General features: G+C 34.0%; 1 protein-coding gene across 12 annotated transcripts in view; it reads right to left on the bottom strand.

Moving 5' to 3' along the window:
• LOC119631478 (palmitoyltransferase app) overlaps positions 1–27,007 on the bottom strand; it is a 140,589-nt gene that overhangs the window by 6,932 nt on the left and 106,650 nt on the right. For 11 of the 12 annotated variants that reach the window (XM_038023727.1, XM_038023726.1, XM_038023722.1 and 8 more), the window contains 8 exons: positions 24,045–24,530; positions 11,233–11,393; positions 10,983–11,167; positions 6,159–6,270; positions 5,880–6,034; positions 5,692–5,813; positions 5,419–5,614; positions 4,886–4,970 (listed from right to left, as the gene is read on the bottom strand). In XM_038023727.1, coding sequence (XP_037879655.1) covers positions 4,886–4,970; positions 5,419–5,614; positions 5,692–5,813; positions 5,880–6,034; positions 6,159–6,270; positions 10,983–11,167; positions 11,233–11,393; positions 24,045–24,232 — 1,204 coding nt within the window. In that variant the 5' untranslated portion in view covers positions 24,233–24,530. The remainder of the gene's footprint in view (positions 1–4,885; positions 4,971–5,418; positions 5,615–5,691; positions 5,814–5,879; positions 6,035–6,158; positions 6,271–10,982; positions 11,168–11,232; positions 11,394–24,044; positions 24,531–27,007) is intronic. The other variant, XM_038023730.1, reaches the window with a different exon arrangement.

Consider the following 27,007-nt stretch of genomic DNA (forward strand, 5'->3'; position numbering starts at 1 on the left):
TATATATATATATATATATATATATATATATATATATATACAAATAACTTATAGGAAGCGCTGGTTTTTTTAAAATTATTTTATATGATTTTCATATTATTTTTTTCCTACCAAACTTGTTTTATTTTTATTTATTTACTTATTTATTTATTTATTTTTTTTCATTTAATGTTTTTATTCTTTCTGGGGTGGCGGCGTTGTCATGCTTTCATTTTCTTTTGTAGAAATTTAGTTAAGTTTTTGTTTGTTTTTGCTTTTCTATTGGAAATACATACAACAAAAACACATATATACATAAATTATGTAAAAATGAAGAAAAAATCACTTTAACTGGTAATACAATTTGCATGTGTGGGAGACGTGATTGTCTATAATATACAAACGATTACCAATTATGTGCTTTTTTTCGGAAACTCATTAAATGCATTGTGCTTTAGTAATGAAAAATTTAAATGAACCAACAATATTTCCAACGTAGCTGGATAATGGGAGAGAACTTGGGAAATTTAAGGGTTTAGATAATACATACATATGCTCCTTCCTAAATATATAAGCATAGCGTATGTATTAACATAAGTAATACCTATTGAATAACTAAGGGCGGCTTTGCTATTTGTACTCTTTACTCATATACATATTTATATGTAAATGTATTACGTGTATATGGATATACATGCATTGCATGTATGCATACATAAAAAAAAAAAAACAGTAATATTTATATATACATATATACAATATATATATATATATATATATATATATACATATATGTTTGTATGCATGTACGCATTTATGTAATACATGTATATAATATATGTAGGTATGTATGTATGTAATGTTTTCTTCTTTTTTTTTTTCTTTTTTTTTTTGGGACGTAGAGGTAGCGCATTGGTAGAGGTAGTGGCCCTACACTGGTGTCAAAGGCATTCCGAAACCGCTTTCGCATTACCTCACTACAGAGTCTCATGGATTCTTGATTCCCACTATCTCATCCGTCCCTCCCCTGTTCACGCTTGTGATTAGGGATCCGGATGTCACCTTCGTGTGGCTTTATATCGAAGCATGTGTCCTGCAGAAAACCGGCGCCTTTCTTTCATCTCTCGTAGTCGATTATATGTATATGTGTATGTATGCATGCACGCATATAATATATATAATATAATATAATATATATATATATATATATATATATATACGGATATGTATGCGTATGTGTATGTGTGCGTGTGTGTGTGTCTGCGTGTGTGTTTATGTTTATGTTTGTGTTTATGTGCGTATCATTTCGTTTTCATAATATAAAATCGTTTAAAAGAAATATAATGCATATAATCGTATGTACATAATATGTTACGAAGGCAAGCTAGGTGTTTTTTTCTTTTGTAATTTTTATACACAGTATATATAATAAATGATCAAATAATAAAAAATTATTCTGTAAAAAATTAATCAAATATAGAAGAAACAGATAAACGATAGAGATAAGAAAGCGATATTCGCCTTAGAGCGAATTATGTGTATCCACCATATTAAATAGGTTTTTCTATCTATCTGTAGATTGTTTAGGGTTAGTTGAGGACTTGCACTTGCAGCAGATGAACTACAAACATTTTTAACTTAATTAGTGTCACTATCCCGAGAATATATGTTCAATTTGTATATGTTCATATACAAGTTAATTAGTTTCGAATATTTTGGCAACGCGATGACAGACGAACGAGTGGACATGCCGCGGAAATTTTTACCCTCATTATATCCTTAAGATATATTTGATATCTCAATCTTACAAGCAAAACAATGATGAATGTAAAAAAGAATATATTAAATAATTAAATAAACGGACATATGTGTAATTAATTAACTAAACAACGAAATAGCACAACATGCCACTTCCATGAAAATTTGTAACATCTTTACATATGTATATATCTGCCCACTAGCGAATAGTTATCACTTGAATGAGATGAGGAAAGCGTTTTCAATAAATTTTGGAAATTCATCGTTTCAAAATCGTAGGATGCAAAAAACATATATAATATGAATAAATTCATTTTTTATTTTTATATCCACTCTACCGAACGATGGAAAAATACTACATTTTTAAATCTGTTTGTAACAACAAGAAATAATCATCGAGAACATGAAATACGAAGAATAAAATTGCTAAGCGATTGTAGTTCTGACTCAATTTATATATAGCCATATGTATCTTTCTTCCATCTATCCGTCGTTTACATTATTCGCGGAACTTTCACGTTTCGAAACTTAAAAGTGGATGCTATCCGTCATAATAACTACGCACATGAAATCCTTAGTATAAATTTAATCTAAAATCTGGCTAAGCACTTTATTAAACCTTAAGGCGAAATTGTTTCGTTTCGGGCAACAAGCGCTAACTTGAAACTTTCAGACAAATCGACAAATAAGTGAACTGAGAGCCGTGCGTGGCCATGCGATTCAGTATGCGATGCTAATCAACAATATCTAAAGTTGCCATCGGGATGTTGCAAACGCTATGTCAAAATTAATATATATTGTGACATCACGCATCGCAATCACGTATTAATAAAGCATGACAACTATTCGATTTTCTATTTAATCAAAATTCATTGAAACGTCGAACACAAGTACCGATTCGCGTTACTGCGAGCGATGCCTGACGATGCCCTAAAGTAAAAAGTTGTTATAACAGCTGGCTTTTGACGAAAAGATTAACAATAATCCGCACGAAATTCACCTCGTGAATGTATTAATAAAAACATCACGAGTAATTTTGATATTGATCAAAAGGATAGAGATAACGCGTATATGTATTTGTAAAAGGCAAACCAAAAGCAAAAAAAAAAACGAAAGAAAAACGCGCCGCATTGTGATATTCAAGCGGGGAAGTGCACAGAACAGACATTGACACGTTCTAAAGATAAGTTCAGGTAAATAACTTCTTTGCAAGTAGATCTTCCTAAAAATTGTAAATAGAATCTATGTTAACCAAAAAAGTCACAATCGAGCGGTACAAAATTAATAGCAAAAATATTTGGACAGAATCGTATTATAGGACATTGACAATTTACTTAAAAAGAAATCTTTAAAATTCTGTACTCCTGACTGAATCCTTCAGTCAAACCATTGTTTACGCCGACTTTTATTTAACTTAAGATTCTTTATCGATTATAGGTGTGTTTTTAGCCTGACCACGTCAAATTTTGGCATTGAAATGCTATGCTCGATACAATTACTAGCTTACTGTGAACCCCGATACGGGCGGATGGTGCCCGCTTGCTAAACTAAATCAAAGCAAATCGAAGCCAAGTTCAGCTCTCTATATCAATTGCGGATGTTCCGGCTAAATTAAGTTAGATTCTCAGGCTGATCTGTTTACTTTAGGAAATCTATGATTGCGTCTTGCTCGGTATTTTATATGAAAGATCAAGTATAGTATTTTCCTATTCGGTAGTGGGTGTAGTGAAAATGAACATTAATTAACAAAGGCATCTAAAGGCGTGTGGAAATTGCTACGTTATGAGCTACCAGCGTTAATTGTACATTAACAACAAAAAAGGAGAACGAAAATTCGAAAGTTGTAAAATTCGAAACTTAAAACTTAGAAGGAAACCAAAGAAAGTGTTATATATATATATATATACATATACATATACATATGTATACATATATATATATATATATATATATATACATATAAAAAGAAAGAGAACAGAACGTAAGTAATCAAAATTTTCCAATAGATGAAAAAAGTATCTGTTTTATGATTTTTAAACGCGGCAACTTTTAGTTAATTGTCTGGTTAAGTGAGAGAGACTTTTCGAAATCTTGCTAGTCTTGGTTGAAATTTTGATAGAAACAAAACCGTAATAATTTATGAAATCACCAAAGTTGTACTCGAACAGAAAAAGTGAAAGTAGAAAAATCTCATAGATTTCGTACTATGATGAATCACTACCCGCCGCATCCTCGATAATTGAATTAAGATCAATATTGAATGAATATTCATAAAGGTTCGAATAGCGATCGCGTTCTTTCCAAGGCGATCGGTGATTCATGTAAAGATTTCGTTTACTAACACGAAAGATTTGACTATCTTTGATCGATTGATCGTCATCACATGGTTCGCCGCCACCACCAAAATCACATTCACGTATTGTCAAACGGTTTGTGGGTGATTTTAATTCGAACAGCACTTCTTGATGTTTATAACGTGGGCGCATCGGCAGCGGCTGATAGCCGGGTATGACAATTTTTTGAGATTCTACTGATTGAGTGGACTGACGTCGCATACCGCGCACCTTATTAAATGGATAATTGCGCATGAGATTTGAATCAGTACTGCGCTGTGGTGAATAGTATTTAAAATCAGTTAGGGCGGGCGGCTGAGGTGCTGTTGTATGAATGGTCGTTAAAGTTGTTGTGCTGGCTGAGGGTGCTGTTGAAGCTTGCAATTGCAGTGTGGAAGGGCGTTTTGGTTGCAAGGACACCCCACTGACCGATACCGGTGTGAGAGGAGGCGGTAATGTGGCCGGTGCTTGTTGCTGAAGATGATGATGCGTTTGATGATGATGCAGCAGCGGTAATGGTGAATGGCGCGCATCAAACGAGGGCGATAGTGGCAAATGAAGTGAACGCTTCAAATTTAAACGATATGACGAGGTGGCCGGCGATTGCATTAACTGCGGCGTAGCTAATCCACTATGTGGTGATTCGTGGTGTAACTGAAGTTCTTGTTGTTGTTGTTGTTGTTGTTGTTGTTGTTGTTGTTGTTTTTGGTATTTGTTATTGAATTGATGAGCGGGTGGTAACAGTGTTTGTAATGAGCATTTTTGATGCTGGTGTTTCTGTTTCGAATGATAATGATGGTTTTTGCGTGACTTACCGTTTTGTAAATTATCGTAGCTGCGCGGTCGATACACACCGCCTCCATGTGCGCTCGTCTCCAATGCCGATGATGACGCATTCGACTTGATCAATAGCAGTGTTAGGAATTCGGGCAAGCGTGAACGTATAGTTGATTTTATCAGTCCGTCACAAGATGATTTCGAATCAACAACAAACATTTACAAATGATGTTGATTTGTTTTGTTTCGTGTTTAAGTACAAAATGTGTTTAATGACGGGATTATGGGTTTGTTGTTGGCAGTGATTACAGTGTATTGAATATGCAAATTGTTGAATATGTTTCGTTGATATCGTAAAGAAAGAGAATAATAATGAAAAAAAGTGCATTTTAATAAAAATGACTAAAGGAGTAAAAAAAAAAAAATTCAAAATAATTATGTGCTTTTAAAAGTTACATCGAGATTTTAAAGAGGAATGAAAATCGCAATAGTATAACACATCGAATATTTGTGAGGAAACCGAAAAAAAAACCAAAACAAATTTAAGTGAAGTCTATGACTCTGAACATACCTCATCGTAAAATCTTTGCTTGAGATCAGTACCACCTATGCCGAGGACATTGTTTGAACTGGCAGCCACGATCGGCTGTGCTGTTATCATAGCACTACTGGGTACATGAGTAGCACTAATTACATCACTTAATGGGTGTCGAGGACTTGAATGTTGTTGCATTTGCGAAATGTATTCATCGGTCGCAATGCCGCGTCTTGTATTATTAAAACCCAAAAAAAAAAAAAAAAAAGAAAAGATTAGCGTAAAAAATAAAATGTCGAAGAGACGAACCTGTCGATTAGTGATGGTGTCATGGGTCCACAAAGTATATGACAGCAGTTGAGACAAATATTCCCCCGAGAATACGGATTCACTGAACGTTGACCGCCTTTCGCCGAAAATGAGCCTTTAAGCTGCAATTGTAAAAAGCGCTTAAAAAATTATTTAATACAAAATTTTCTTTACTTCATTTCACATACATCTTCATTTGTCGTTTGGTCGCTGGTTGTTAAATAAGTATGAAATCCTGCTAAACCGATCACAGACCATATGGAAAAGAAGCAAATGAATACCACAATCACAGTGAATGGTGCCGTTTTAATTACTTCAATAACTTTTGTTTCAGTTTTCATTACTAAAAAAAAAAAAAAAAAAAAAAAAAAAATTTTTATAAAATATTATACCGAAGGTCATATAGAATATATTTGACAAACACATTATGATTTCACACTATTCTGTATATTTCAAGAACAACTTACATAAAACTAAATGCGTCACAGAGCACGAAAATATAAATACAGCTAAAAATGCCAACGAGACTAGAAACAAATAAAAGAAGCGATAATTACGTTTGCCGACGCAATTTCCCACCTGAAAAAAATAAACAAAAAAAAAAAATAAAAAAATTAATAAAAGAACAGTTCGCATAAAACAACTGTTGTCCTTAATTTATCATAATAGAATAGGATAAGTATATGTTTTCGACTAAGAAAATGTTTATGTCAAAGTATGCTTCAAAACTTCTCATCAAAAAAAGTGAAGCAGAAGATCATCAACCAAGAAATGGCCAAACAATACCACTTCTAATGACCACTGAATCATATAAGTTTTCAAGAACAGAGCAGTTGTGACAAAAAACCCTAAAGATATATAGAAAGCAATATAAAAATATGTTAACTCATTACTGACGCATGTGTTAGGTGTAGCCCGATGGTCTTCGGGCGATATTAAATAGTTCCAAAAAATGAAAGTATCATTCAGTATACTTTCTGGAGAATTTGGTGGATCCTATCCCATCCTATCATCATATAACGAACTATAAGATAAGAAAACGAAAGCACTAAAAGATTTTTTTCGTTTTTTTTTTTTTTAGATACCCTACACAATTTCGTCTACGACGGTTATGTACTCGTTTACACATTATTTTCATGCAGAGGCATACTTTTCATAAAAGTTCGCATATTGAAAGCATCCTTATTTGCGGTGGTATCCAAAGAATATAACTTCGGTAAGATTGATTTCCATGTCAATTTACTGTTATGAACTAACTTTCGCTATGAAATATTAAAAATGATACGTTTTTACTGTATAACGATTCAATTTTCGCAGGAACAGTTATATGCGAGAGTTTTTAAAAAATTGCCCCAACCGGACCAAATTTTTCACACCAATCAAAAATGTCCAAATTCTATTACAGAGCGAGTTTTAACGAGATATTTGAAAAATTTCAATTATTGTCCATATAATGATCTTTGAAAGTACGGGGAGTAGTCGAAGAAGTTGACCTATCCGAATAGTTTTCAATAGCGTTTGTTCTTGCGTCAAAGCACGTCTGTGTAACAATTTGAATCAAAATATTTCAAAAGTGGCGACCTCGTAATTTAAACCCAAACACACATGGACAGACATCAGACGGACAGATGGACATACAGCTTTCATCAGCAATCATTTTCGGAATCGATCGGTATAATATCAGGTGGGTCTATTTTAGGGGCTTCTGCATGTTACGTGTGTGCGCAGAAATTTAACATATCCAGCACCACAGATAGGAGATGTAGGGCACTATTAGATTTCGGACTTGATGCTTCGAAAAAATTCCATTTTTTTGATTTGATTGATTGCAGTAGAAATTTTGAAATCCACATTATTGTTAACTGCCTACAAGTGGACATTTTGATCGCTGTATTTTCATCATATTTTGTATTGTTGCGATTTGGCGACCTATACCACAATCTTTTCTTTTCTTTTTTTAAGGGCCTCTCATCAGAAAAAATAAATGTTGATAGACAAAATATGAATCTACTCTTTCATGCATTGCTTCTATTCACGTGATATTTCTAATCTCTCATAAGACATTTACCCGCACGTACATGTGTCCTATCACACTACGAGACTCTCATTGCACTTCATATTATAACAAACGCATACGAAAATGTCTTGAAATTAAAACAAAATAGAAAGAAATAAGAAAATAGTTTTGCAAAATTTGGGAAAGATCACGTCTCGCAAAATGATCATAGTTACTTGGCGGACGTGATAATACGCAAAATGTATGTATGTATGTACATATGCATCTATTTAATCACAAACAAAGACCTCCGTGCTCACTGCGCACAATGAATCGTTTGATTTTGATTTTCTGAATTATAGAAAAAGAAGAAGAAGAAGAAGATAATAAGTATTGATACACTGAAAATGCTACTGAAATAAATCGGAAAGGAAATTTATGGTCTTACAACACCGAATAGGTATTAAGAAATTCACTTTCAACCAAATATGCGATTTATGTAAAATTTTTATTTCTTCTTTCTCGAAAATATTTTGTTCATTTTAAAAAGATACTTTTAATAATAACTTGTTCTTTCTAGAAACTCTTCGTCATTATTTTTGTTTTGGTTTTTAACTTGCTTTGGTCCTCCTTGCTCTTTTCTAGTCTGATGTTAGGTTTCCATTTCCAACGAAACTCCCAAACAGTAAAATGGTTTCACGTTCAAACCTTTGCAGTCATGCAACAGACAACACATATATATATATATATATATATATATATATATTTGATTTAATAGAAGGTAGAAAGTTTAAAAATATGTACGCAGCAAGAGGAGATGTGGTAAACCAGCCGTACCAACAACTCAGTTTAGTTACGTTAGGCACATAAAACTATTTAAATATGAGGGGCATGTAACCATGAAACGTAGAGTGAAAAACTCAAATAAAAATTTCTCTCGGTTTGAACTTAACAAAAACGTAAAATAGCTACAAGTATGTTTATATATGCGCTCTTAAGTAGCCGCACTTGTGAAAATCTTCATTTATTCATTCACAGAGCAAAAGGCGACTCCACAGTCAAGACGTTATATTAAATTCGTACCGAATCTTGGATTACCCTTTGGACAAGTGTTTCTTTTTAACTTTAGAATATTATCAGATATCAGATATTGTGGCAGGACGCCACACTGTTCCTTACTGAATGTTATAACATTTATTATGACCCGCCGCAGCAATCTTGGATGTATTAATTCCGATTAACGATCACTGTAATCATTTCAGTAAGCAAACTATTGGACCTGTTTTAAAAATAGTTGCGAACTTAAACAATTACTTGCGTAGAAACGCAATTGCAGGCAGGCACTGCTATATGAAGTTTTCGAATAATAATTGCTTATAGAATTATATTCTCTTGCGAGTTTGGCCGATTTCCACGTTGCCGGCATGAGTAGACGAGTAGGTAAGAAGCTGGTATTCGCGACTTCAAATCCCAAGTGCAATAAAGTTTTCTTTGATCGTAGCTGTAGTGAGTGCTTCATATGTAAAGCATAACACTTATCGATTGGTCACACACACACACACACACACACACACACACACACACTAGGCCTGCCTATTTCTTCCCTCTTTCCTCATTTCCTTCTGACCGTCATTGTGTCACACGTATAGGGGACATCCCCCGAGTGATTGGTCATAATAAAACTGTCATAAGCAATGTATGAAATTTATCAAACGTTTATAAAGCAGAGAAATATATATGTCTCGAAATTCAATATTTATATATATTTATATATCTCAGTACAAATCATCGTAACCTAAAAATGTTGCACTCTTAAACCAGTGACTCAAAATGGTAGACTTTTCCGTTTTTAGCAATAAGTTTGCTCATTTCTTCGTCTCGATTTTAACCCACCCCCCTCCCCCTCTCGCCGGACATAGTCGTGGATAAATAAAGCGGAGTACCTAAATTTAGTTGGGTGGGGAGGGCGATTATGTAACTTGCACCGGGCAGCCGGAAACGGAAGCGATAAAGCGAGAATTAAATTTTTCGTACGTGATTACCTCCTAGACTTTTACATAGTATGATTATCCATAAAGTGCTGCCAAATTGCGCCAAATAATAGGAATTGAATTAGATATGAGATCTGACGAATAACGGGCCTTGATGTGGAATCAAATATCGTAATTATATTCCGAAAGATTTCGATTCACGTGGAATGCATTTTCCCTTTTCATTTGTAGCAATAAATCCGCTTAAATTTAAGCCACAATATATAAATAATGTATTTTAGGATGTTATCGATTATTGCAAGTAATCAGAATTGCGATCCATTTGCGTTCGCTTCTTTGTTCTGAATTAAATAGAATAGAAGCAAATTCATGCTTACCATGTAATTATATGCAATTTCTTATGAAATTTATACCTGCATGTACGCTTGCACGATTTATAAATAATATGACAAATTTAATATACCCTCTGGCAGTAACGAATATATAAAAATAAAGCATTTCTATGCAGTATCAAGCTAGTTTGAGTATACCGAAGTATGTATTTTCACGTACGTTAGGGATATGCTCAGCACACTTTATATACTTGAATGTATGCAGGCAGTGTGTGTTTATACTGTAACATTTTATGTATTTGAAGGATTTCATACAATGTATATATTTTTGTACATATTTTGTTATTTATCTTTGTGTTCTAGGTTGAGCGCCTTTGTTATATGCTTTTGTTTTTTTTTTTTTTTTTTTTTGCTTTTTGCGCAGACAATTTCGCTCTACCACTTATCGAAGGTCGGTCGTTCCATTCGTGCACTTTCATTTTCTTCTCTTCTCTTTTTTTTTTCTTTTTCTTTTTCTTTTTCTTTATCGTTATTGTTGTTGCCTTAGCGTTGTTCATGTTCTTACTATTATTATTATTATTATTATTATTATTGCTATTATTATCTAAAGGTAAAGAAGGATTTTGCATTTCTTATTTAAATTTCGTTTGAACCGTTGACGTAATCTTGTAAGGCATTTGGGAATTCGCTACATTTTGATTTAATTATACAAATATTAAAGAAAGATATCTTTATGTAGACCTTTTTGTTTTTGTTTTTTTTTCTTTTTTTCAAATTCTGTTGCCTTTCATCCTCATGTCGTTGCTTTTCTCAGTTTTCAGATTAGTTTCAATAAGAAGCCATTAAAAGAGAATATGATTCGATGATTATGTTATCTGCATAGTCGTATAATTTTCAAATGAAATGATGTGTTAGTGTGTGTGTAGTTTTGTAAAGTAAATTTTAATTTTCTTTCTCTACTTTCCTACTTACCCAGGGGCAATGATGGTCGAAACGTTCCACACAATTATCGCATTGGCTGCAATGTGACGCACGTGGTGGTCTAAATATTTTACAAGTAAAACAATATTTTAATTTAACGGTTTGGCCTTTAACGAGAACTTCTTTTGTTCGCGGCGGCGGTCGATATGTGGGACTATTTAACGAATTTGGCACTTCTGTAAAGCAATAAAATTGTCGAAATGTTATATTCATTCTAATATCGGATATAATATCAATTTACCGATTTGTTTTTCTATATAGGCAGCCTCATCATATGAAGCTCTGGGTATAACACCGGGGTCTGTAAAGGTTGTTCGTAGCAAGGAACTCATTGTAAAAAAATATAAAACAGCACCAACGATCGGTATTATGGGATTTATGCGGGTGGCCAGAAACGGGCAGCTGTAATTAAAATAATTATATTTATTAAAATGAATAAAATTTTCAATAAAATGAAAAAGTCATGTAAGTTTTGAGAAAAGTAATCTACAATTATCTAATACAGACAATATTGATTTAATCAATGGAAATCATATTTCACAAAATTGCAGTTTTTTAAGTTTTACGAATACGCTACTTGATCTACATTAATTGAATTGAATATCCAGTTTGAAACTCCTTTATAAATATACTAAATACGAAGTGAGCAAAGGTTTAAGCAAACTTCCGGAGTCGATAAAAATTGCTAACCCACTGAATTCTTTCGAAACAAGATGAACTGAAGCGGCTTCTCAAGCTTTCAATGTTGCGAACGAATTCATGGAATATTTTAATATCTCCTTCAAATTAAGTTTATTGTATTTCAACAGCAATGTCTAGGTTTCTTCGGTTATATTGACCTTTCTAACTCCTGAAAATATGCAATAAAATTTTTAGAAAAACCGTAAATTTACCAATAATGGACAACAAATTTCTTCCTTTGGATTTTTTTATTTTTTTTTATCACTTCACACCCACAGAAATGCCAGGAAATCATATGCTTAGGTCTCAACTTAACTCAACTCGAAATACAAATGTGAACTCAGGTCAGAAGACTTTACCTTTCTATTCCAAAATTTTTTGGCGGAAAATGTCATCCGAATGTTATAAACAAAATAATAATACCATCGTATGACCCAAATTATCTAAAAGTTGTTTTTCATGACGATAAGGAGACCATTGCACACATAGTCAAATTATTATTTAAACCTTTAAATCGAACCATCAAAAATCAACTTTCCTGACATATCTCGTTTTTGCTTGAGGTGAATTTTACTACAATGACGTCTGTAAAAAGTCGCCACCAAGACTGAAAAGGATCTTAAAAGTCGTTTCGAAATTTGGCAAATCAATCTGTAACCGCCTGATTGGTTATTAGGCTTTCATCGCTTTTACGCTGTATATTCGAGTCTATTGTCTTGTTTAAATTCCCTAAAGCATTGCTTGACGAATATTCATTTTTTGATTCCATTTTAAGGATAATAAGCAATGGGTTAATAAAATATGCAGTCGACAAAACAATTGTTGCAAAACTCATTTATTTATTTGTTTGTCCCGGTGACTTACAGTGGATAGCCATAAACACTCATTCGATTTACCTGTGTCAGAAGTTATTCATCACACGACCTAATCCATATCAATTTTAAAGCGCCGAGCAGAACGATTACATTTGCATTGTGCATCGTGTCAGCGATAGAATATAGTAAACAAGTTGAACATATATATACCTTGGATAGCATTGCTTTACCAAAATTGTACAGTTTGAAAAATTGATTATATGATTGCATTTTATTCACGCAAGCACTAATAATGTGGAGAATTTATAAAGTGAAAAATTTCATAAAAATTGTCTTTTTTTTTTTTTTTTCGAAAAAAAGCGCAGTTTCAAAATAATACTTTTTGTAAGTTCACAATAATTAATAAACTAATATTTGTAATTATTTAGCAATTTTTTAAATCAATTTAAATAAATTATTTTAAAAAAAAATGACCAGACAATAAATTAAATAAAAGCTTATATCAAAAATGTGAATAATTATTTAAATATCGTATGGTATGGTGCTCTGTTGAATCGCAATCACATCGGCTTCAAGGTGACTTAAATAATTTTGTTGTATGGTGCTCTTTGAAGCTTTTGAAATTAAATCTGAGTAAATGTAAGAAGCTTTCTTTCCCAAGACGAAAGTCATTTATTACTCAGATTATTTCATAGATTCGCATAAGTTCGCGGATGTCGTTTCGATCACAGATTTCGGCGTTCTATATGACCATAGGTTACGTTTTAACTTGAGCATATTGAGCTTTCGATAAGCAAAGCTAGATCCGTGCTGGCGTTTAATTTAAAAAGGTAGTCCAAAGAGCTTGATGATCCTGACATTACGAAACGGCTGTTCATGTGTTTGGTTAGACCCATACTCGAGTATGCCTCTGTTGTGTGGTCTCCTTCATATAGATGCTATGTAGATTCAATCGAATCTGTTCAAAAGCAATTCTTGCTGTTTGCCCTTAGAAATTTGGGTTGGGATCCGATTGCCTCTCTTCCTCCCCTATGAAAACAGGTTGCTTCTTACCGTCTCTTGAGAAACGTAGATTTGTTCTTGGCTTTTCCTTTGTAATCACAGTAATAAATGGTGCTATTGGTAGACTCGCTTTCATTACTTGGTGAAATAAGCTTTAATGTCCCTAACCGCTTCTCTAGGCACTTTATCTTGGTTAAGCTTAGTTAGTGTAAATGTGATTATGAGCTGTTTAATCCGCTCCGTGTCGTTTGCAAGAACCTAAATGACGTCTATCACTTATTCTCGTTATCGGTCTCTTTAAAGTCCATTAAAGCAACATTGCTTAGTACGCGTGATTTATCTATGTCGTACTTAAACTAGGTTTTTACCCTTAAAAAGTCGTTACAATTCGAAAATGAATTGTTGTTATCTGTTATCGGTTGCCAGGCTTATGCATGTTTGCGATGGCTTAGAGGTTCAATTGCAATTTGGTCCTGTACCGGTTGTAAGTGTGGCTCTATGCTAGTTGTGTACATCCTTTTTTTCTTTTTTTTTCCTTCTTATTTGTTTTATTGTACTTATACTAGGTTTTAATATTAATTCATATAAGTTTTCCTTTAAGTGCTAATTGAACTCGACTGTTATTTGTTTAGTTGAGTTGCATGTATAATAAGATTTAAAATAAATAAAATAAAATAAATAAATCGTATTTAAAATTTTACAACATATGATTTTTGGATGTCATTTTGCAAACACCCGGATCAAAATTGAAATTTTGTAAATGGCTTGCATTGCTGGAATAATGCAAAACAAGATAATAGATACGTTCAGCTTCATATAAAACACGGACGTCTTAACCATATTTTTACATTTGGGAGTACGCTTGAAGTTCTTTGTCGCGACAAACTCTTGTTATGCGCATGTATTTGGCTTTCTTCGCTCACTGTTCCACTTTCACTATTATACATATACTTTTGCGTAGTGGAAAGTTACTAATATATTGCTAGTGCAACTTTTTAATCATTGAAACGTACTTTTGCCATGCATTGATTCGTTCTCAATGTATTACCCTCTCATATACACTCTTGTAGTCGTCTTGTTGCACACAAATATTATTTTTTATATTATATCTCTCAATAAGTCTCCAACCTGACACATACATGTTAACATTGTTAAGGGAATCATGTGGTTCCTGGATAGTATTACGACCACGATTACTAAGTGCTACAAGTTACGGTTATTTTTATGATCGCTATGGATAGATTTTGGCGGTCGCTGTTCGCTCGGCTGACTGTCGATTTGTCTATGGCGTGTAGTCATAAATCTATGTTTCATTCATTTTTGTATATATCTCGTGAAGGTATTGTTCTTTTTATTACGCCTAAACAGCGCCAAACTTCGCATTGAGTCAACGATCAACATGATCGTTGTCGAAAGTGAGCAAACGTGAGCAAACCATTTCTTATAAGTAAATGCAAAATAGTAAGTGCACTACTTTCCAACGTCCTTAACTTGTCAGCTATTTTACGCAACTCCATTTTTCTTCTTCTTCCAAAATGATTTTGTGCACTTTTTTTTTATGTTTTATGGAACAACTGACGAATTCGTGTGACCTGAGCTATTATCAACATCGATTGTGACAATGTTGTCGACAATGTTGAAAAAAAGCGCCGCCGTAATATCCTTCAAGCCAATCCCCACTGTGAACAGTGTTATTTCGCAATAAATAAAACGCAGTCTTTTCCATTGATTTGAAAATTACAAAACTTGGTCAAAATATCACGAAATTTCATCATTCGTATCATTTGAATGTTGGAGCAATTCAAAGATCATATGTACCATATATGTGCTTCAGGTAGGAAATTTATTGAGTGACGGTTATATATAGTTGCAGGTAGTAAAAGCATCAGAACGAAAATGCTACAAGAGATCAGCCCATTCGTGGATCATTCTTCTGTTGTATCTAAGTAATCAGCCAGACAAGTACTAAATAGCAAGTTATGCCCAAGGGAAAAACCTGAATGGCAGAGATTGCTAGTCCGCCATTCAGAGGACCCTCTTAGGCAGGTTGAAGGAGTTTAGAATGTTTCTGAACATGAAGTCAAGGTGGGCAGAACTACTAGTCCAACACCCCGGGGTTGTCGTTTGGATAGGTTGCGGTCTTCTTAGTTTAGAAGCCTACCAACCGACACTGCCGAATCGCATTATATATTCTTTTTAGGGAATAAGCGAATCAAAGTCAAACGTGATTCCTGACGAACATTTCCAGCAGTCAAAGACCGTGGTCCAAAGTATTGTAATCTGTGTTCACACAGACTCGCGTCGTGATATAGGCTATGATACAATATACGATCACGCTCGTCATGCTGATTGGATGGTTAGCATACAACAGGATACCCGCAAGGGTAATCCAATTGTCCAACTACGAGAAAAGCATGCTCACTTAATAAGCATACTTCATCAAATAGGATTAGTTATTATGTAGGCGTAACAATACCTAATAAAAAGAAGATCGAACATCGCAGCTACACCGAAAGTCGCTCATTTCTCTTCTTAAATTATAAAAATTTTCTTTGTGCTGGCAATTTGAAAATACCTTAGGAACAGATGCCCATTTCAGTATAAATAGGAATCTGTTAGTCTTTTGTGAAAAACCATGCCATGCCCTTCTATAAAATTTTGAGAAGCACTAACCACCATATTAGTAAGGCATAGCGATAGGAAATATTGAACCTATATATATATAATTCAGATTGGATCTATTTTTTGGACTTTTCAAATTGTAATGAAGATTATCAAGGGTCCTGTAGGATAAAACTCTTGTTATTTGTTTTATATGCAAAGGATCAAAACTTAATCAAAAATTATTGATTTCTTCTAGAATTTCTATATACAACATTTACATGTACATATAAGAGATAATGTTGTCGCATCGAAATATTCAATATTCGATAACAAATGGATATGTACAGTACGCGCTTAAGTAAGTTATCTATCTGAGAACATACTCTATGGACAGCCCGCATACATCCATATTAAATGTTCTCGTGACACAATGCTGTTTATATTGAATGCAAAATAACTTATGTATATGTATGCGATAAAAAGAAAGCAGAATTTTACTCAGGCTTCGCCTGACATGCATTAGCATGCATTGGCATGCATTGTATACACCGAACAACTGCAGCTGTTATCCTTACTTACTTCACTTATATAAAGGTATATAGGTTTGCGTATTACATTTTGAATGGACGAACTAAATAAGTTGTAGACAAGAGCGTATCTACTACAGTTGAATTTGGTTTTACAAGAACAGTTCAGTTTGCTTCATGACTAAAGATAATTTTCGTTTGACTTCGGCTCGTAGCTGATGTCCCAGTTTTTTTCTGTAAACTTCACTAACAAAATATTATTAATGTTAATCGCATAGTAACAATATTTATGAAAACAAAAATATTTACATATTTAGAAAAGAAAGAAAAGAAGGAAAAATATTTACATAATCGTTATTACGTTAAATTCATAATTCTGCAGACACTGAGCCATACTTGTGGAGGTGGAAATGTACAGTGTCCTCTCTGGCAGAATTATGGTCAACGACTAAAATTTGAGCAATACGCAAATTGGCAGGCGTTCAATTGTCACGGGTTTCAGTTATGCTTAATATTGCCTCAAAAAAAAAAAAAATAGGAGAGAAATGATATTGACGATGAGGTTCATTGGATCTGAGAATAGCAGAAGCAATTGCCACCAAGTGATTGGTTCGAAAGTTCGAACAATATAATATAACTTAGCTTGGGGCTCCAAGAATCGATGCCTCATTTTCAACGTAAAAGCGATATGTGGCTTCTGCGGTTCCCTCCATTACGCGACGCTTGTCGACATTGTCGGATATGGGTATGGGTTTGGGAAAGAATGAAATGAGAAAGGAATGTTTAGTTTTTAGATAAAGGAAACTGGCCGTCATGGACATGTGTGAAAGTATACGAACAAATTCAGAAGATGGTTGTTCATCTGGAAGCTAAGTGATTGCTCGCCAAGAGAAAAGATTATGGAAGTTGCTGTCCCAGCGGAGAAACGATGGTATTTCAGGCCATCTACATTGAAGTACGGCAAGTGAAGCATTGCACGTTGCTTCCCGATATCTGATCAAATATCCGATTTGAATTTTTGGTTTCGTGGATAAAAAGCAGCACTATTTGCATGAATTACTAAAAAAAACAAAGAAACTAACAACTTGTCTATGGGCGAACTTGTCTTTAGGTGCCAACAATTTTAACAAAAAATATATATGAAATACAAAAGGACTTTTGATAATTGAGCGCAGGCTGCCATTAAAAGCTTAAACCCATTACTTTTTTTTATATATAATTTCAGTTATTTTGTAAAATGCTTCGATTGTCAAGTATATTCGGTACACTTAAACTCGAATTAATTGTGTTACAAAGTCTTGAATAAAACTAATTCGCTCTCATTCCTTTGTAGTGAACAAGTATGACAACAAATTTCCTTCAAATGGAGCTCTTTTTCGAATCTTTTTTAATCCATTCTTACTTGCATTCAATCATTTGATGTTCTTCCGTTTTGTATTATATTCATTTATTGCGTTAATATATATGTGCGTATATGCGCTGCAAAATATTATCAAAGGACTTGTTAAAGTGTCATTCGCAATATTCGATAGTTCGATAGACTGACGAGGTATGGAACGCATCAGCAATAACATTAACAACAATGTTAAAAAAAAAGAGAACAAAAAATATTGAAAAACTACTACGGCGCAGGAAATTTGCTGTATATATATATATATATATATATATATATGAAACTTTTCCTATTGACAACAGAGTTGCGCTGTTAACGTCATGTCTGAAATGTTGCCAATATGTGATGATGACGATAATGATAAATTGTGTATCAATTCGTAGCCATTTTTTTTTTTTTTTTTTTCTCTTAGGAGACCCCAGCTTGCGTTTGGCAGCCTTTTTAATATCGTTAATCGTAAGCCTCTAAATGAAAATCTCTTTAAATTTAAATTTTCAACTATGACGCTTGCCATCAACGCTTGCTATTCAATATTAGCTTCACCATAAATGCTTGAGTCAAGGAGCTTGATCATGTAGAATGGAATAATTGCATATAATTGGATATTTCGGCTCTTGTCATTTTTATTTCATTTATCAAAAATTTACTCTCGATAATAAAATGAGTAAAAAGATACTAATTTAGCCAAGGCCGAGAATTAAGTAAGTACCTTACACCATTGCACCTATTTTTGTCACATAATATTAAAAAATTCCGTTTTGTTAATACAGAAAGGCTTAGTTTTCATCAGAAGGAAAATAGAATTCCAACACTTCATTTTGATGTCAAATTATTATTATCGATCAATTTGTACCATAAAACAGTAAAAATTAGAATCCTTCCCGTCATGTAAAAGCTTAATTTTTGGTAAGAACGATTATATGGGACGGAGTTAAAAATATTGGATTATTAAGTTCAAATTTCTCACACAAATCTAATAGGCCGCAGGTAATGTTCTCTTGGTCAATTTCGTCGAAAAATCACGAAATCGTGAACATATCATTAAACTTAAAGAGGATTAAATTTCATCGAAATATTTCGAAAATTGCCATATGGGTTGCTTATCAGGCAAAAGGCCGGACAGACAAGCTTAAATTGATGCAGAAAATAATTGCAAATTAATCAACATAATAAAAGATGCACCCGGCTTATGTCCTTCTAAGTGATACATGCATTCGCATGCATTAGGTTGCTTCCGTATCGCCAAAATAAGGCTCTAAGGTATAAATATAAATATTCGATACATAAAAAATTAATGCATCCTTTGTCTCAAAAATGCTCCTTCCGGCTTTTACTTGTTCCCATCGATAAGTCACGCACTTGTGGAGAAACGCCTTGGGGTTCGGGTAATGAATTGAAAAAATGCTTTTCTCTCCGACGAATCTTTAGTGCATGACCGCATAAAAATAACATATGAAGAACAATTTTGTGAACGCTTATAAGCTAATAATAATTATTTTTTTTAATATAAATAAGTTTGAAAAATGCGATAGAAAGCCCTGTTAAAGTTCGCATTGTGAACATTTTGAAATTTATATTCTTCGTTTGTTACGTCCATCGTCGATGCCGAAGGATGTTACATATCAACCATATAAAGTTAATTAAAGCCTGTATTCTTTTATTAGATATAGATATAAATTCAATTTGAAGATACGAGTGCGATTAGCTACAGTTACATATATTCGTATAGCGCAACCTGGGTATTGTTCCGTTTATGATGCAATACGTAATTTACTTGCTTATCCGTGTCTTTCTCTTTTGCATCGTTTTGTTTAGCAAATTCTTGTTAACGAACGATTCGATCACTGATTTGTTATCGGCTAAGTCGCGGCGAACAACAAGTAAAACATTTCATGGTTGGCAAAATTTCTCAAATCATTTATTATCGTATGTAGAGCTCTTTCCTTTATTATTATAAATCATTCATGTTTACTTTCAGTTTCGTTTACGAATGTCAATTGCAGACTATAAGCATAGAAGATATGCTTATAGTCGTAATGGTAGGGCAGTCGACCAGGAGAAAGTGACAAGTGGGACATATTCTCTTATATATGCCTACGTATAGTGTAAAACAGTTAAAAAGATCTCAATGGACTCTGCTGCGGATGATAGCGACAATTATGAAATAAAGCAAAGCTTATATGTTAAAAGAAATGTACATTAAATGAATATAAGCCATTTTTCTCTTCTATTCTTTCAACAAAGAAATTACAAAAAAAAAAGAGAAACAAATAAATAAATAAAAAAAAGACAACACAAAAGCTCTTAAAATCAAAATTCCATGGAGTGCAAAGGACTAATTTTGTATCATAGATTTTTATATTATTGCATAATAGGTTTTTTTGTATTTTTTTTAGTTTTTTTTTTTTTTTTTTTTTTTTTTTTGCAAGCATTCATAATTGTAGAACGAACACATGAACAGATCTGCATAAAAGATGATATGTACCAGTGCGGGTAATAGTACTTGCGAAAGCAAAACTGAAGCGCTGGGCTTAAATAGTGTCACCAACAGCAGCAAGTTTTGTAGCCGCAAGTGGCATATCCTTTATTGTTATAAAAATTTTTAACTGCATACCCATTTTTAATGGAATATATATGGTGGTATTTTGCAGAATAAGTGCCGTACAACTACACCTATTGTACACATCACTATCAAAAGTCATCTGCCCTATAATAACAAAAACGAAAAAAAAAAAAAATATATATATATATATATATATATAAAAGCAGTCATTTCGTGTCACAAAATATTATATGAAATGTTTGGAAAAGGTAATGGAAAAGAGAGAAAGAGGTGAAATTATAAAGGCCATAAGAGAGAAGCGACAATGAAGGACACGTACAATTCGAAAGTTTTAAATAACTAAAAAACTAAATGATGCTTTTTTTTTAGTGTTTTGTGTTTCCTTTTCATTCCTTTTTTTTTTTTTTTTTTTTTTTTTTTTTTTTTTTGATAAATGGAACTCAATTTCCATGTTTCGCTCGCAGCGTTATACGCTCGAATATAGACAATCATAAAATTGAACTGAAATGGAAAGTTTGCAAAAATTGTTGATTGATTTCTATTTGCCAACCACTGCTGTTAAGTTGATTCAATTAAATAACTACGACATTATTATCCTATGACATATTGCAAGTCTCCAATTTGATGGACAGAAAGACTGAGATTAATTCTTATCACAATGTAAGAAAACGTAGCCAATAGTAGACTTTTGCGAAAGATAAACTACAACAGTAGTATGGTTTCGCCCGAACATTAACCCTACTGAAGGGCTTCATAATATTAAAAATTTTTCTTTTCGATTTAATAGCTGCTTCGAATTTTCTAGAATATATTTTTCTGCCTCTTGATATATAACTTCTATGGATATGGCATTGAGAGCTATTCAAAAGATAGCAATGCTTCTATCAAGATATTAAATATGTATTGATATTTAGTGTGTCGGTTATGAATTCAACTATAGAACTATAATGGAATGTATAAGCCTGTAAAACGTGCGATTCTATCGCAAAAGCGATTACTGCAAAATCTTCGAGTAACGAGAACGAAGAATATTGGGCGTTGATTGGATGAATTGGAAAGCATTTGAACATAGCAACATTTTATTGGTCAGCAATAACATTTCAAAATTTTAAATACGTTTTTCATAAGGATGTGAAGATAAATTCGAATTTAATTAGCAAACACACCTACCATGTATGTTAACAAAACTGTGTTAACGACTTAGCCGAGTTCTGTTAAATACTTACTATTGAGATATAGTCGGATTTGAAATCCTACTCCGTCCATATTAAAAAAAGGAAAATATTTTTGTGGATATCTCATGAATCTATATGAAAATACCTTTCAAACGAACTAAACAAATTCAAATTTTGACTATGGGAGCTATTTTTAACGATGTTTTGAAATTTGGTATGTTAGAGAAAAATGGATATGGGATAGCAGGCAAATTTGAGATTCTAGTGCGGCCAAACTAGAAAATGTCGCTTATATTCACCTATATCACGTGAATCTATATAAAAGTATTTGTCGAATGGGTAAAAAAAAATTCAGACGTTTCTTTCATGGACATAGAAGAACATGCAAATATAGGGCGACATTTTCTAGTTTCGCCGCATCAGAGTCTCAGATTCGGGTGTTCTTCCATATCCATTTTCCCAATTTTCAAAAAATTATTAAAAACAGTTCCCATAAGCAGAATTTGAATTTGTTTAGTTTGTTTGAAAGGTATTTTCATGTAGATGGACTGAATAGACTTTCAAATCCAACAATATCTTAATTTTAATTATTTAACAGATCTATGTTAAGGCGTCAACAGAGTTTTGTTAACACTTATGGTAGGTGTCTTTGCTAGCTAAATTCGAATTTGTCTTCACACCCTTACAGGCGGATATGCTCATTGCGAATTGGAACCGATAAAGACTTTATATATCATATGAATTTTTTAAAGTTTGCTTCTGCGCATTATAAAGAAATTGAAAAAGAAAATTTAAATTTTTACATATTAGGCATGGTCAAGTTTTCCCATTTTTGTACAGTCACTACATCATCAGCGCTAAAATATACATTTCTGTAGTTTACGAGTAATGAGCAAAAAATCAATTTTTTGTTTCTTTTGAAAAAATTGAGCCGTTCACAGTTTCCATGATAATGTAGGCGTGTCCTTCGACCGATTTGACTCACTTTTTCATAAAAATGCGCGAGCAAAAACTTCCGATTTTCTTATCAATTTCGAAGTCAACAGCTTTATTTTTGCGGTCAGGAGTGTGTTTAAAACGTTCACCGACTGATAGAATAGAGTATATTATATACTTTGTGGGGTCTCTAAGCTTCCCTTTGGGCATTGCAAATGTTTTCACGAAATGAATATAGACCTCATTCCTCGGTGATGGCTATAAAAATAACAAAATAATATTACCCCTTAAGTATACCAGACACTGCACTCTGATCACTTTATATATGGATGATTCACTTGCCAAATCGATTAACTCGATAAAACAAGAACTTTAGAAAAATGATAAAATATTATAAATAAATTATTTATTATTTCGTGGCCAAAACGATTTTGCCATTTAGTGGTGTTAATACTTATTATTAGAGAAATTCGTTTCGAATATGTACACTTAAGAGCTAATGAAGTGCTTTGACAATAAAATTTAATAAAATTCCAAAAATGGAGTTAATCGATTTGGCAAGTGAAGCATCGATATGAGAGAAGTTTTCACATCCGAAAATGCTGAAATATCAGCCCGTCTTAGTTGACAGAAATTAAAACAATAAATGGCTAAGAGTTTCGATTGCGTTGGGATCGTGATCATTTTTTGGAAGACTGATATATACCCTATATGGTGTTCAGAAGGGATGTCAGAGCTCATTTCGCTTTTTTCTGTCTATTATAGGCCGGAATTTTAACGGAAATATTAAAATGTACTGTGGATAAATTAAGCCTGTTACCGGCTCCTTCAAACATGGCCGCAATTTAAAGACTATTTTAAAAATAATTTTCTACACATTCTTTCATTTGCGGAGGGAGGACATTGTATGTATTTACATCTGTACCCAAAATCTTTTGGTGAGATCTTTATTAATAAATATTAAAATTACACGATAACACTGTCTAGTTAGGAGCATGTCATCTCAGCAATTAGGCTCCAAGTGATCAGGCCTGGTTCGCATAAACACGTAACAGAATGCTGTACACGAAATTCGAAAGGCCTGGATTGCTGCCTGCGGTGAAACTATTTCAATAGATAAAGTGTTTTACAATACGATTGGAGCATAAATGGCGAGAAAACGGAAAATATCTTTGAACAGAGAAGATAAACTAGTCTGGCTTTTCTTCTAAAACTGACGAATTGGAGAATTGAAATTCAAATAAATCTGATTAAAAAACCCTTATGATTAATCAGGGTAGACGACATTTAAAACTTAAAATTTAAAAAAAAACCGATGTGTAATGTATATGTGTAAACTAAGAAAAATTATACTCACTCGAATGCAAAAAATAGTGCACTTGTGCCGGTAATGAGAATGCAAGTTAAATAAAAGACACTCGTATGAGGTGCGGACATCAATAAGCCATCACAGTAGAATTTATTACGTCCGGCAAATAGTTCCCATTTGCGTGTGACGCGCGTATTTGGTGCCATGTTACAGCAGCAGCAACACAGTAAATTCATTTAGCTTAACAATAATATTATGTAGTTGATAGGGTAAGAGAGCGGTGCTAACGCAACGATGCTGTTGCCGCCGATTTTTGCTCCTCTTCTGCCGAGGACGTGAGCGATGAAAGTGATGTAAGTTTGTATTGCTTAAAATGCGACGTTCGTATGCAAGTGTGTAGCGTTTCCTTCCCAACTAATTTATGTATTTATTTATTTATTTTTTTTTTACACTTTTTGCTTACGCTATGCCAATGTTATTCGTTATTGATGCGGTTGGTGTTGCTGTTTTTGAGAAGGGGTTTTGTAAATAATCCTGCAATAGGGAGATAAAAACCAATGCTACGTATGTTTAAAAGTATATATGTATGTGCACACACAAACGTAAACATATATACATCGACATACACAAACACACACATGCAGATAGGGCCTAGCTTAATGGAGGCGTTTGCAGAGCTACGCGCAAAACTTTGCGCAAATGATGCGCGTAATGTAGTAGAAGCTATAGGAAGGCAGGAAAAGAATCAAAAATTGATATCAACGTTTTCAGTGACGAGCTAGTGGTGAAATCCAAGAGCTCATTAAGCGAGACTACGCGAACAACGGTCATCATGCAATATTTCGCGAAGTCAAAGTCAAAGACGACAGAAATACACTCTTCAAGCTCCCCGGATCGTAATTGAGAGATGCATGCTTCAGCGAGAGAAGGAGTAGATCGACTCCAGCGTGGCCCGCGTAAGCCCCCGATTATAGCACACTACCTTGCCAAAACGCCAAAAAGATGGAGAAGCGGGAATGCATATTACGGGAGGAACAATGAAATAAGTTCATCGAGAAAGCACTGTCAGCAGGCCAGTAAAAAGGTACCGCAATCTAGGGGAAAATAAAGTCTTTTGGGTCTATATAAGTGGTTGCGGTGACTTCAAGAAGTTGTTAAAAAAAAAAACCAAAAAAGAGAATTTCGATCGCCCAAGAAGAAAATGACAGGACATAGATGGTCACAAGTTATCTATATTTTCTTGCTTTGAAGGATAGTGTCAACATTTTTCCCTCGCCGTGGCATGGTTATTGATAACCGTCTAAAGTTCACACAGCTGCTGTCCAGTATGCTGCAGATATAATGGCATTGACTCAATCGTCGTTAACACAAGTTACGGACAAGTATAAGAGGCCCTAGAACTGCCCTAGAAGCAAAGTCTCATCCACAGTATTTATCCTAGGATGGGCTAGAGTAGAATCAACGTATAGAACTCTTCGACAAATACGCGGCTACCAATCCAAACCATCCCGGAAGAAGCGATTCTAGTGATCGCAGGAGTAATACTATTTGATATCTGGCGCGATGAGAAAAAACATCTGAACTCAATGAAAAAGTGTCAAGCGCGTTGGGAGTGGATTGTGTAAGGTGGTGGGTATTCTGTCTCACCCCCAAATCAAGACGCCATCACGCAGTTTTTAGCTGACCATGGTTGTTTCCGAAAGTATCAAAGAATCGGATATGACAGTTCACTATCATCTCTGAGCACCATTCGCGACGTATGGTACGACTGCGCGGACACCGCATGAGTTACTCAAGAGCATGGCGAAAAAATCAGAAGTTTGAAGAACCGTGAATAAGTCCATGACAAAATTACTGGTGGTTGGCGACTTATCATATGGAGAGGAGAAGAACTAAAACAAGGTAGTCCACTACAGTCTCACTATAAAAGTCGGACTAATTGTCTCCCATGTCCGCGCATTAATACTCCCTTTGAAGAAGAAAAGAGCATAAACACACAGCTACACAAATTTGTAGAGAGATGCCTGACGACTGGTCACAGCAAAATTAAGGTGATTGAAATGGCATTTCCACAAGGGTGGACCATCCATTAAGCGTGCGCAATGATCAAGAATGAAATTAGTACAGTAACAAGCGCACTGAAACATAACAAAGCTTCGGCGTCAGATGTGATTCCAAAAGAAATCGTTAAGAGTGCTGTGAGAGCACAAAGCAATGTTTCCTTCAAAAGTGTATACAAGTTGCTTAGGCGCTGGTTTATTGCTTAAGATATGAATGACACAGGAGCTGATACTGTCATTAAAGCTAAAGAATAGGCCAGTTGGAGAGCCCAGCTTCTATCCACCCCCGTGCAAGAAACGTATGTGACAACTATTGGAAATTCCGATCGGAACTTGCCTAGAAGAACATCTCCAAAGTGTACAAAGCATATCATAGTATCAATACAGCTTTCGACAGTGCTAAAAGTAATAATTGGCGTAGCACAACAAACTATAGCAGGTAGAAGATGACGTTATGGAACTAACAGGTGCTACAAGATAATGCCGTTGAATATAAACAATGCATTTAGTTCAACTAGATGGAAAGCATGTCTTAACGACGCTGACTAGATAGATTATATAGGTGAACTAATTACCGGATTGGACACTGTCGTATTACATGTCGGAGGATGCCGAATGAAAATAAACATAGTGGCGATAGGCGATAGGCGGAGAAAGATTCTAATCTGCGGGGCACTTCCACCAGTAGACACAAAATCGCATAATAACGCCAATGCAAATTTGTATTCGGAAGTAGGTGTTAATAAACTGAATCGAGAACTCAAAAATTTTGAAAAGAATATGACAGACAATATAATATAAGTTGCTAAACGGTGCAATGCATGTGAGCCCATCTTACAGCGAGCCTGGCAAATCTACGCAACGTTACTTCGATATGACTATGGGATCAGTTTAATGCCATGTTTGAATATTCTGCATCTAGTACGAATAATCGTCTACTGGTATCGGTGA

The sequence above is a fragment of the Glossina fuscipes genome, unplaced genomic scaffold (genome assembly GCF_014805625.2).
Source record: "Glossina fuscipes isolate IAEA_lab_2018 unplaced genomic scaffold, Yale_Gfus_2 1, whole genome shotgun sequence".
NCBI classification, from domain to species: domain Eukaryota; kingdom Metazoa; phylum Arthropoda; class Insecta; order Diptera; family Glossinidae; genus Glossina; species Glossina fuscipes.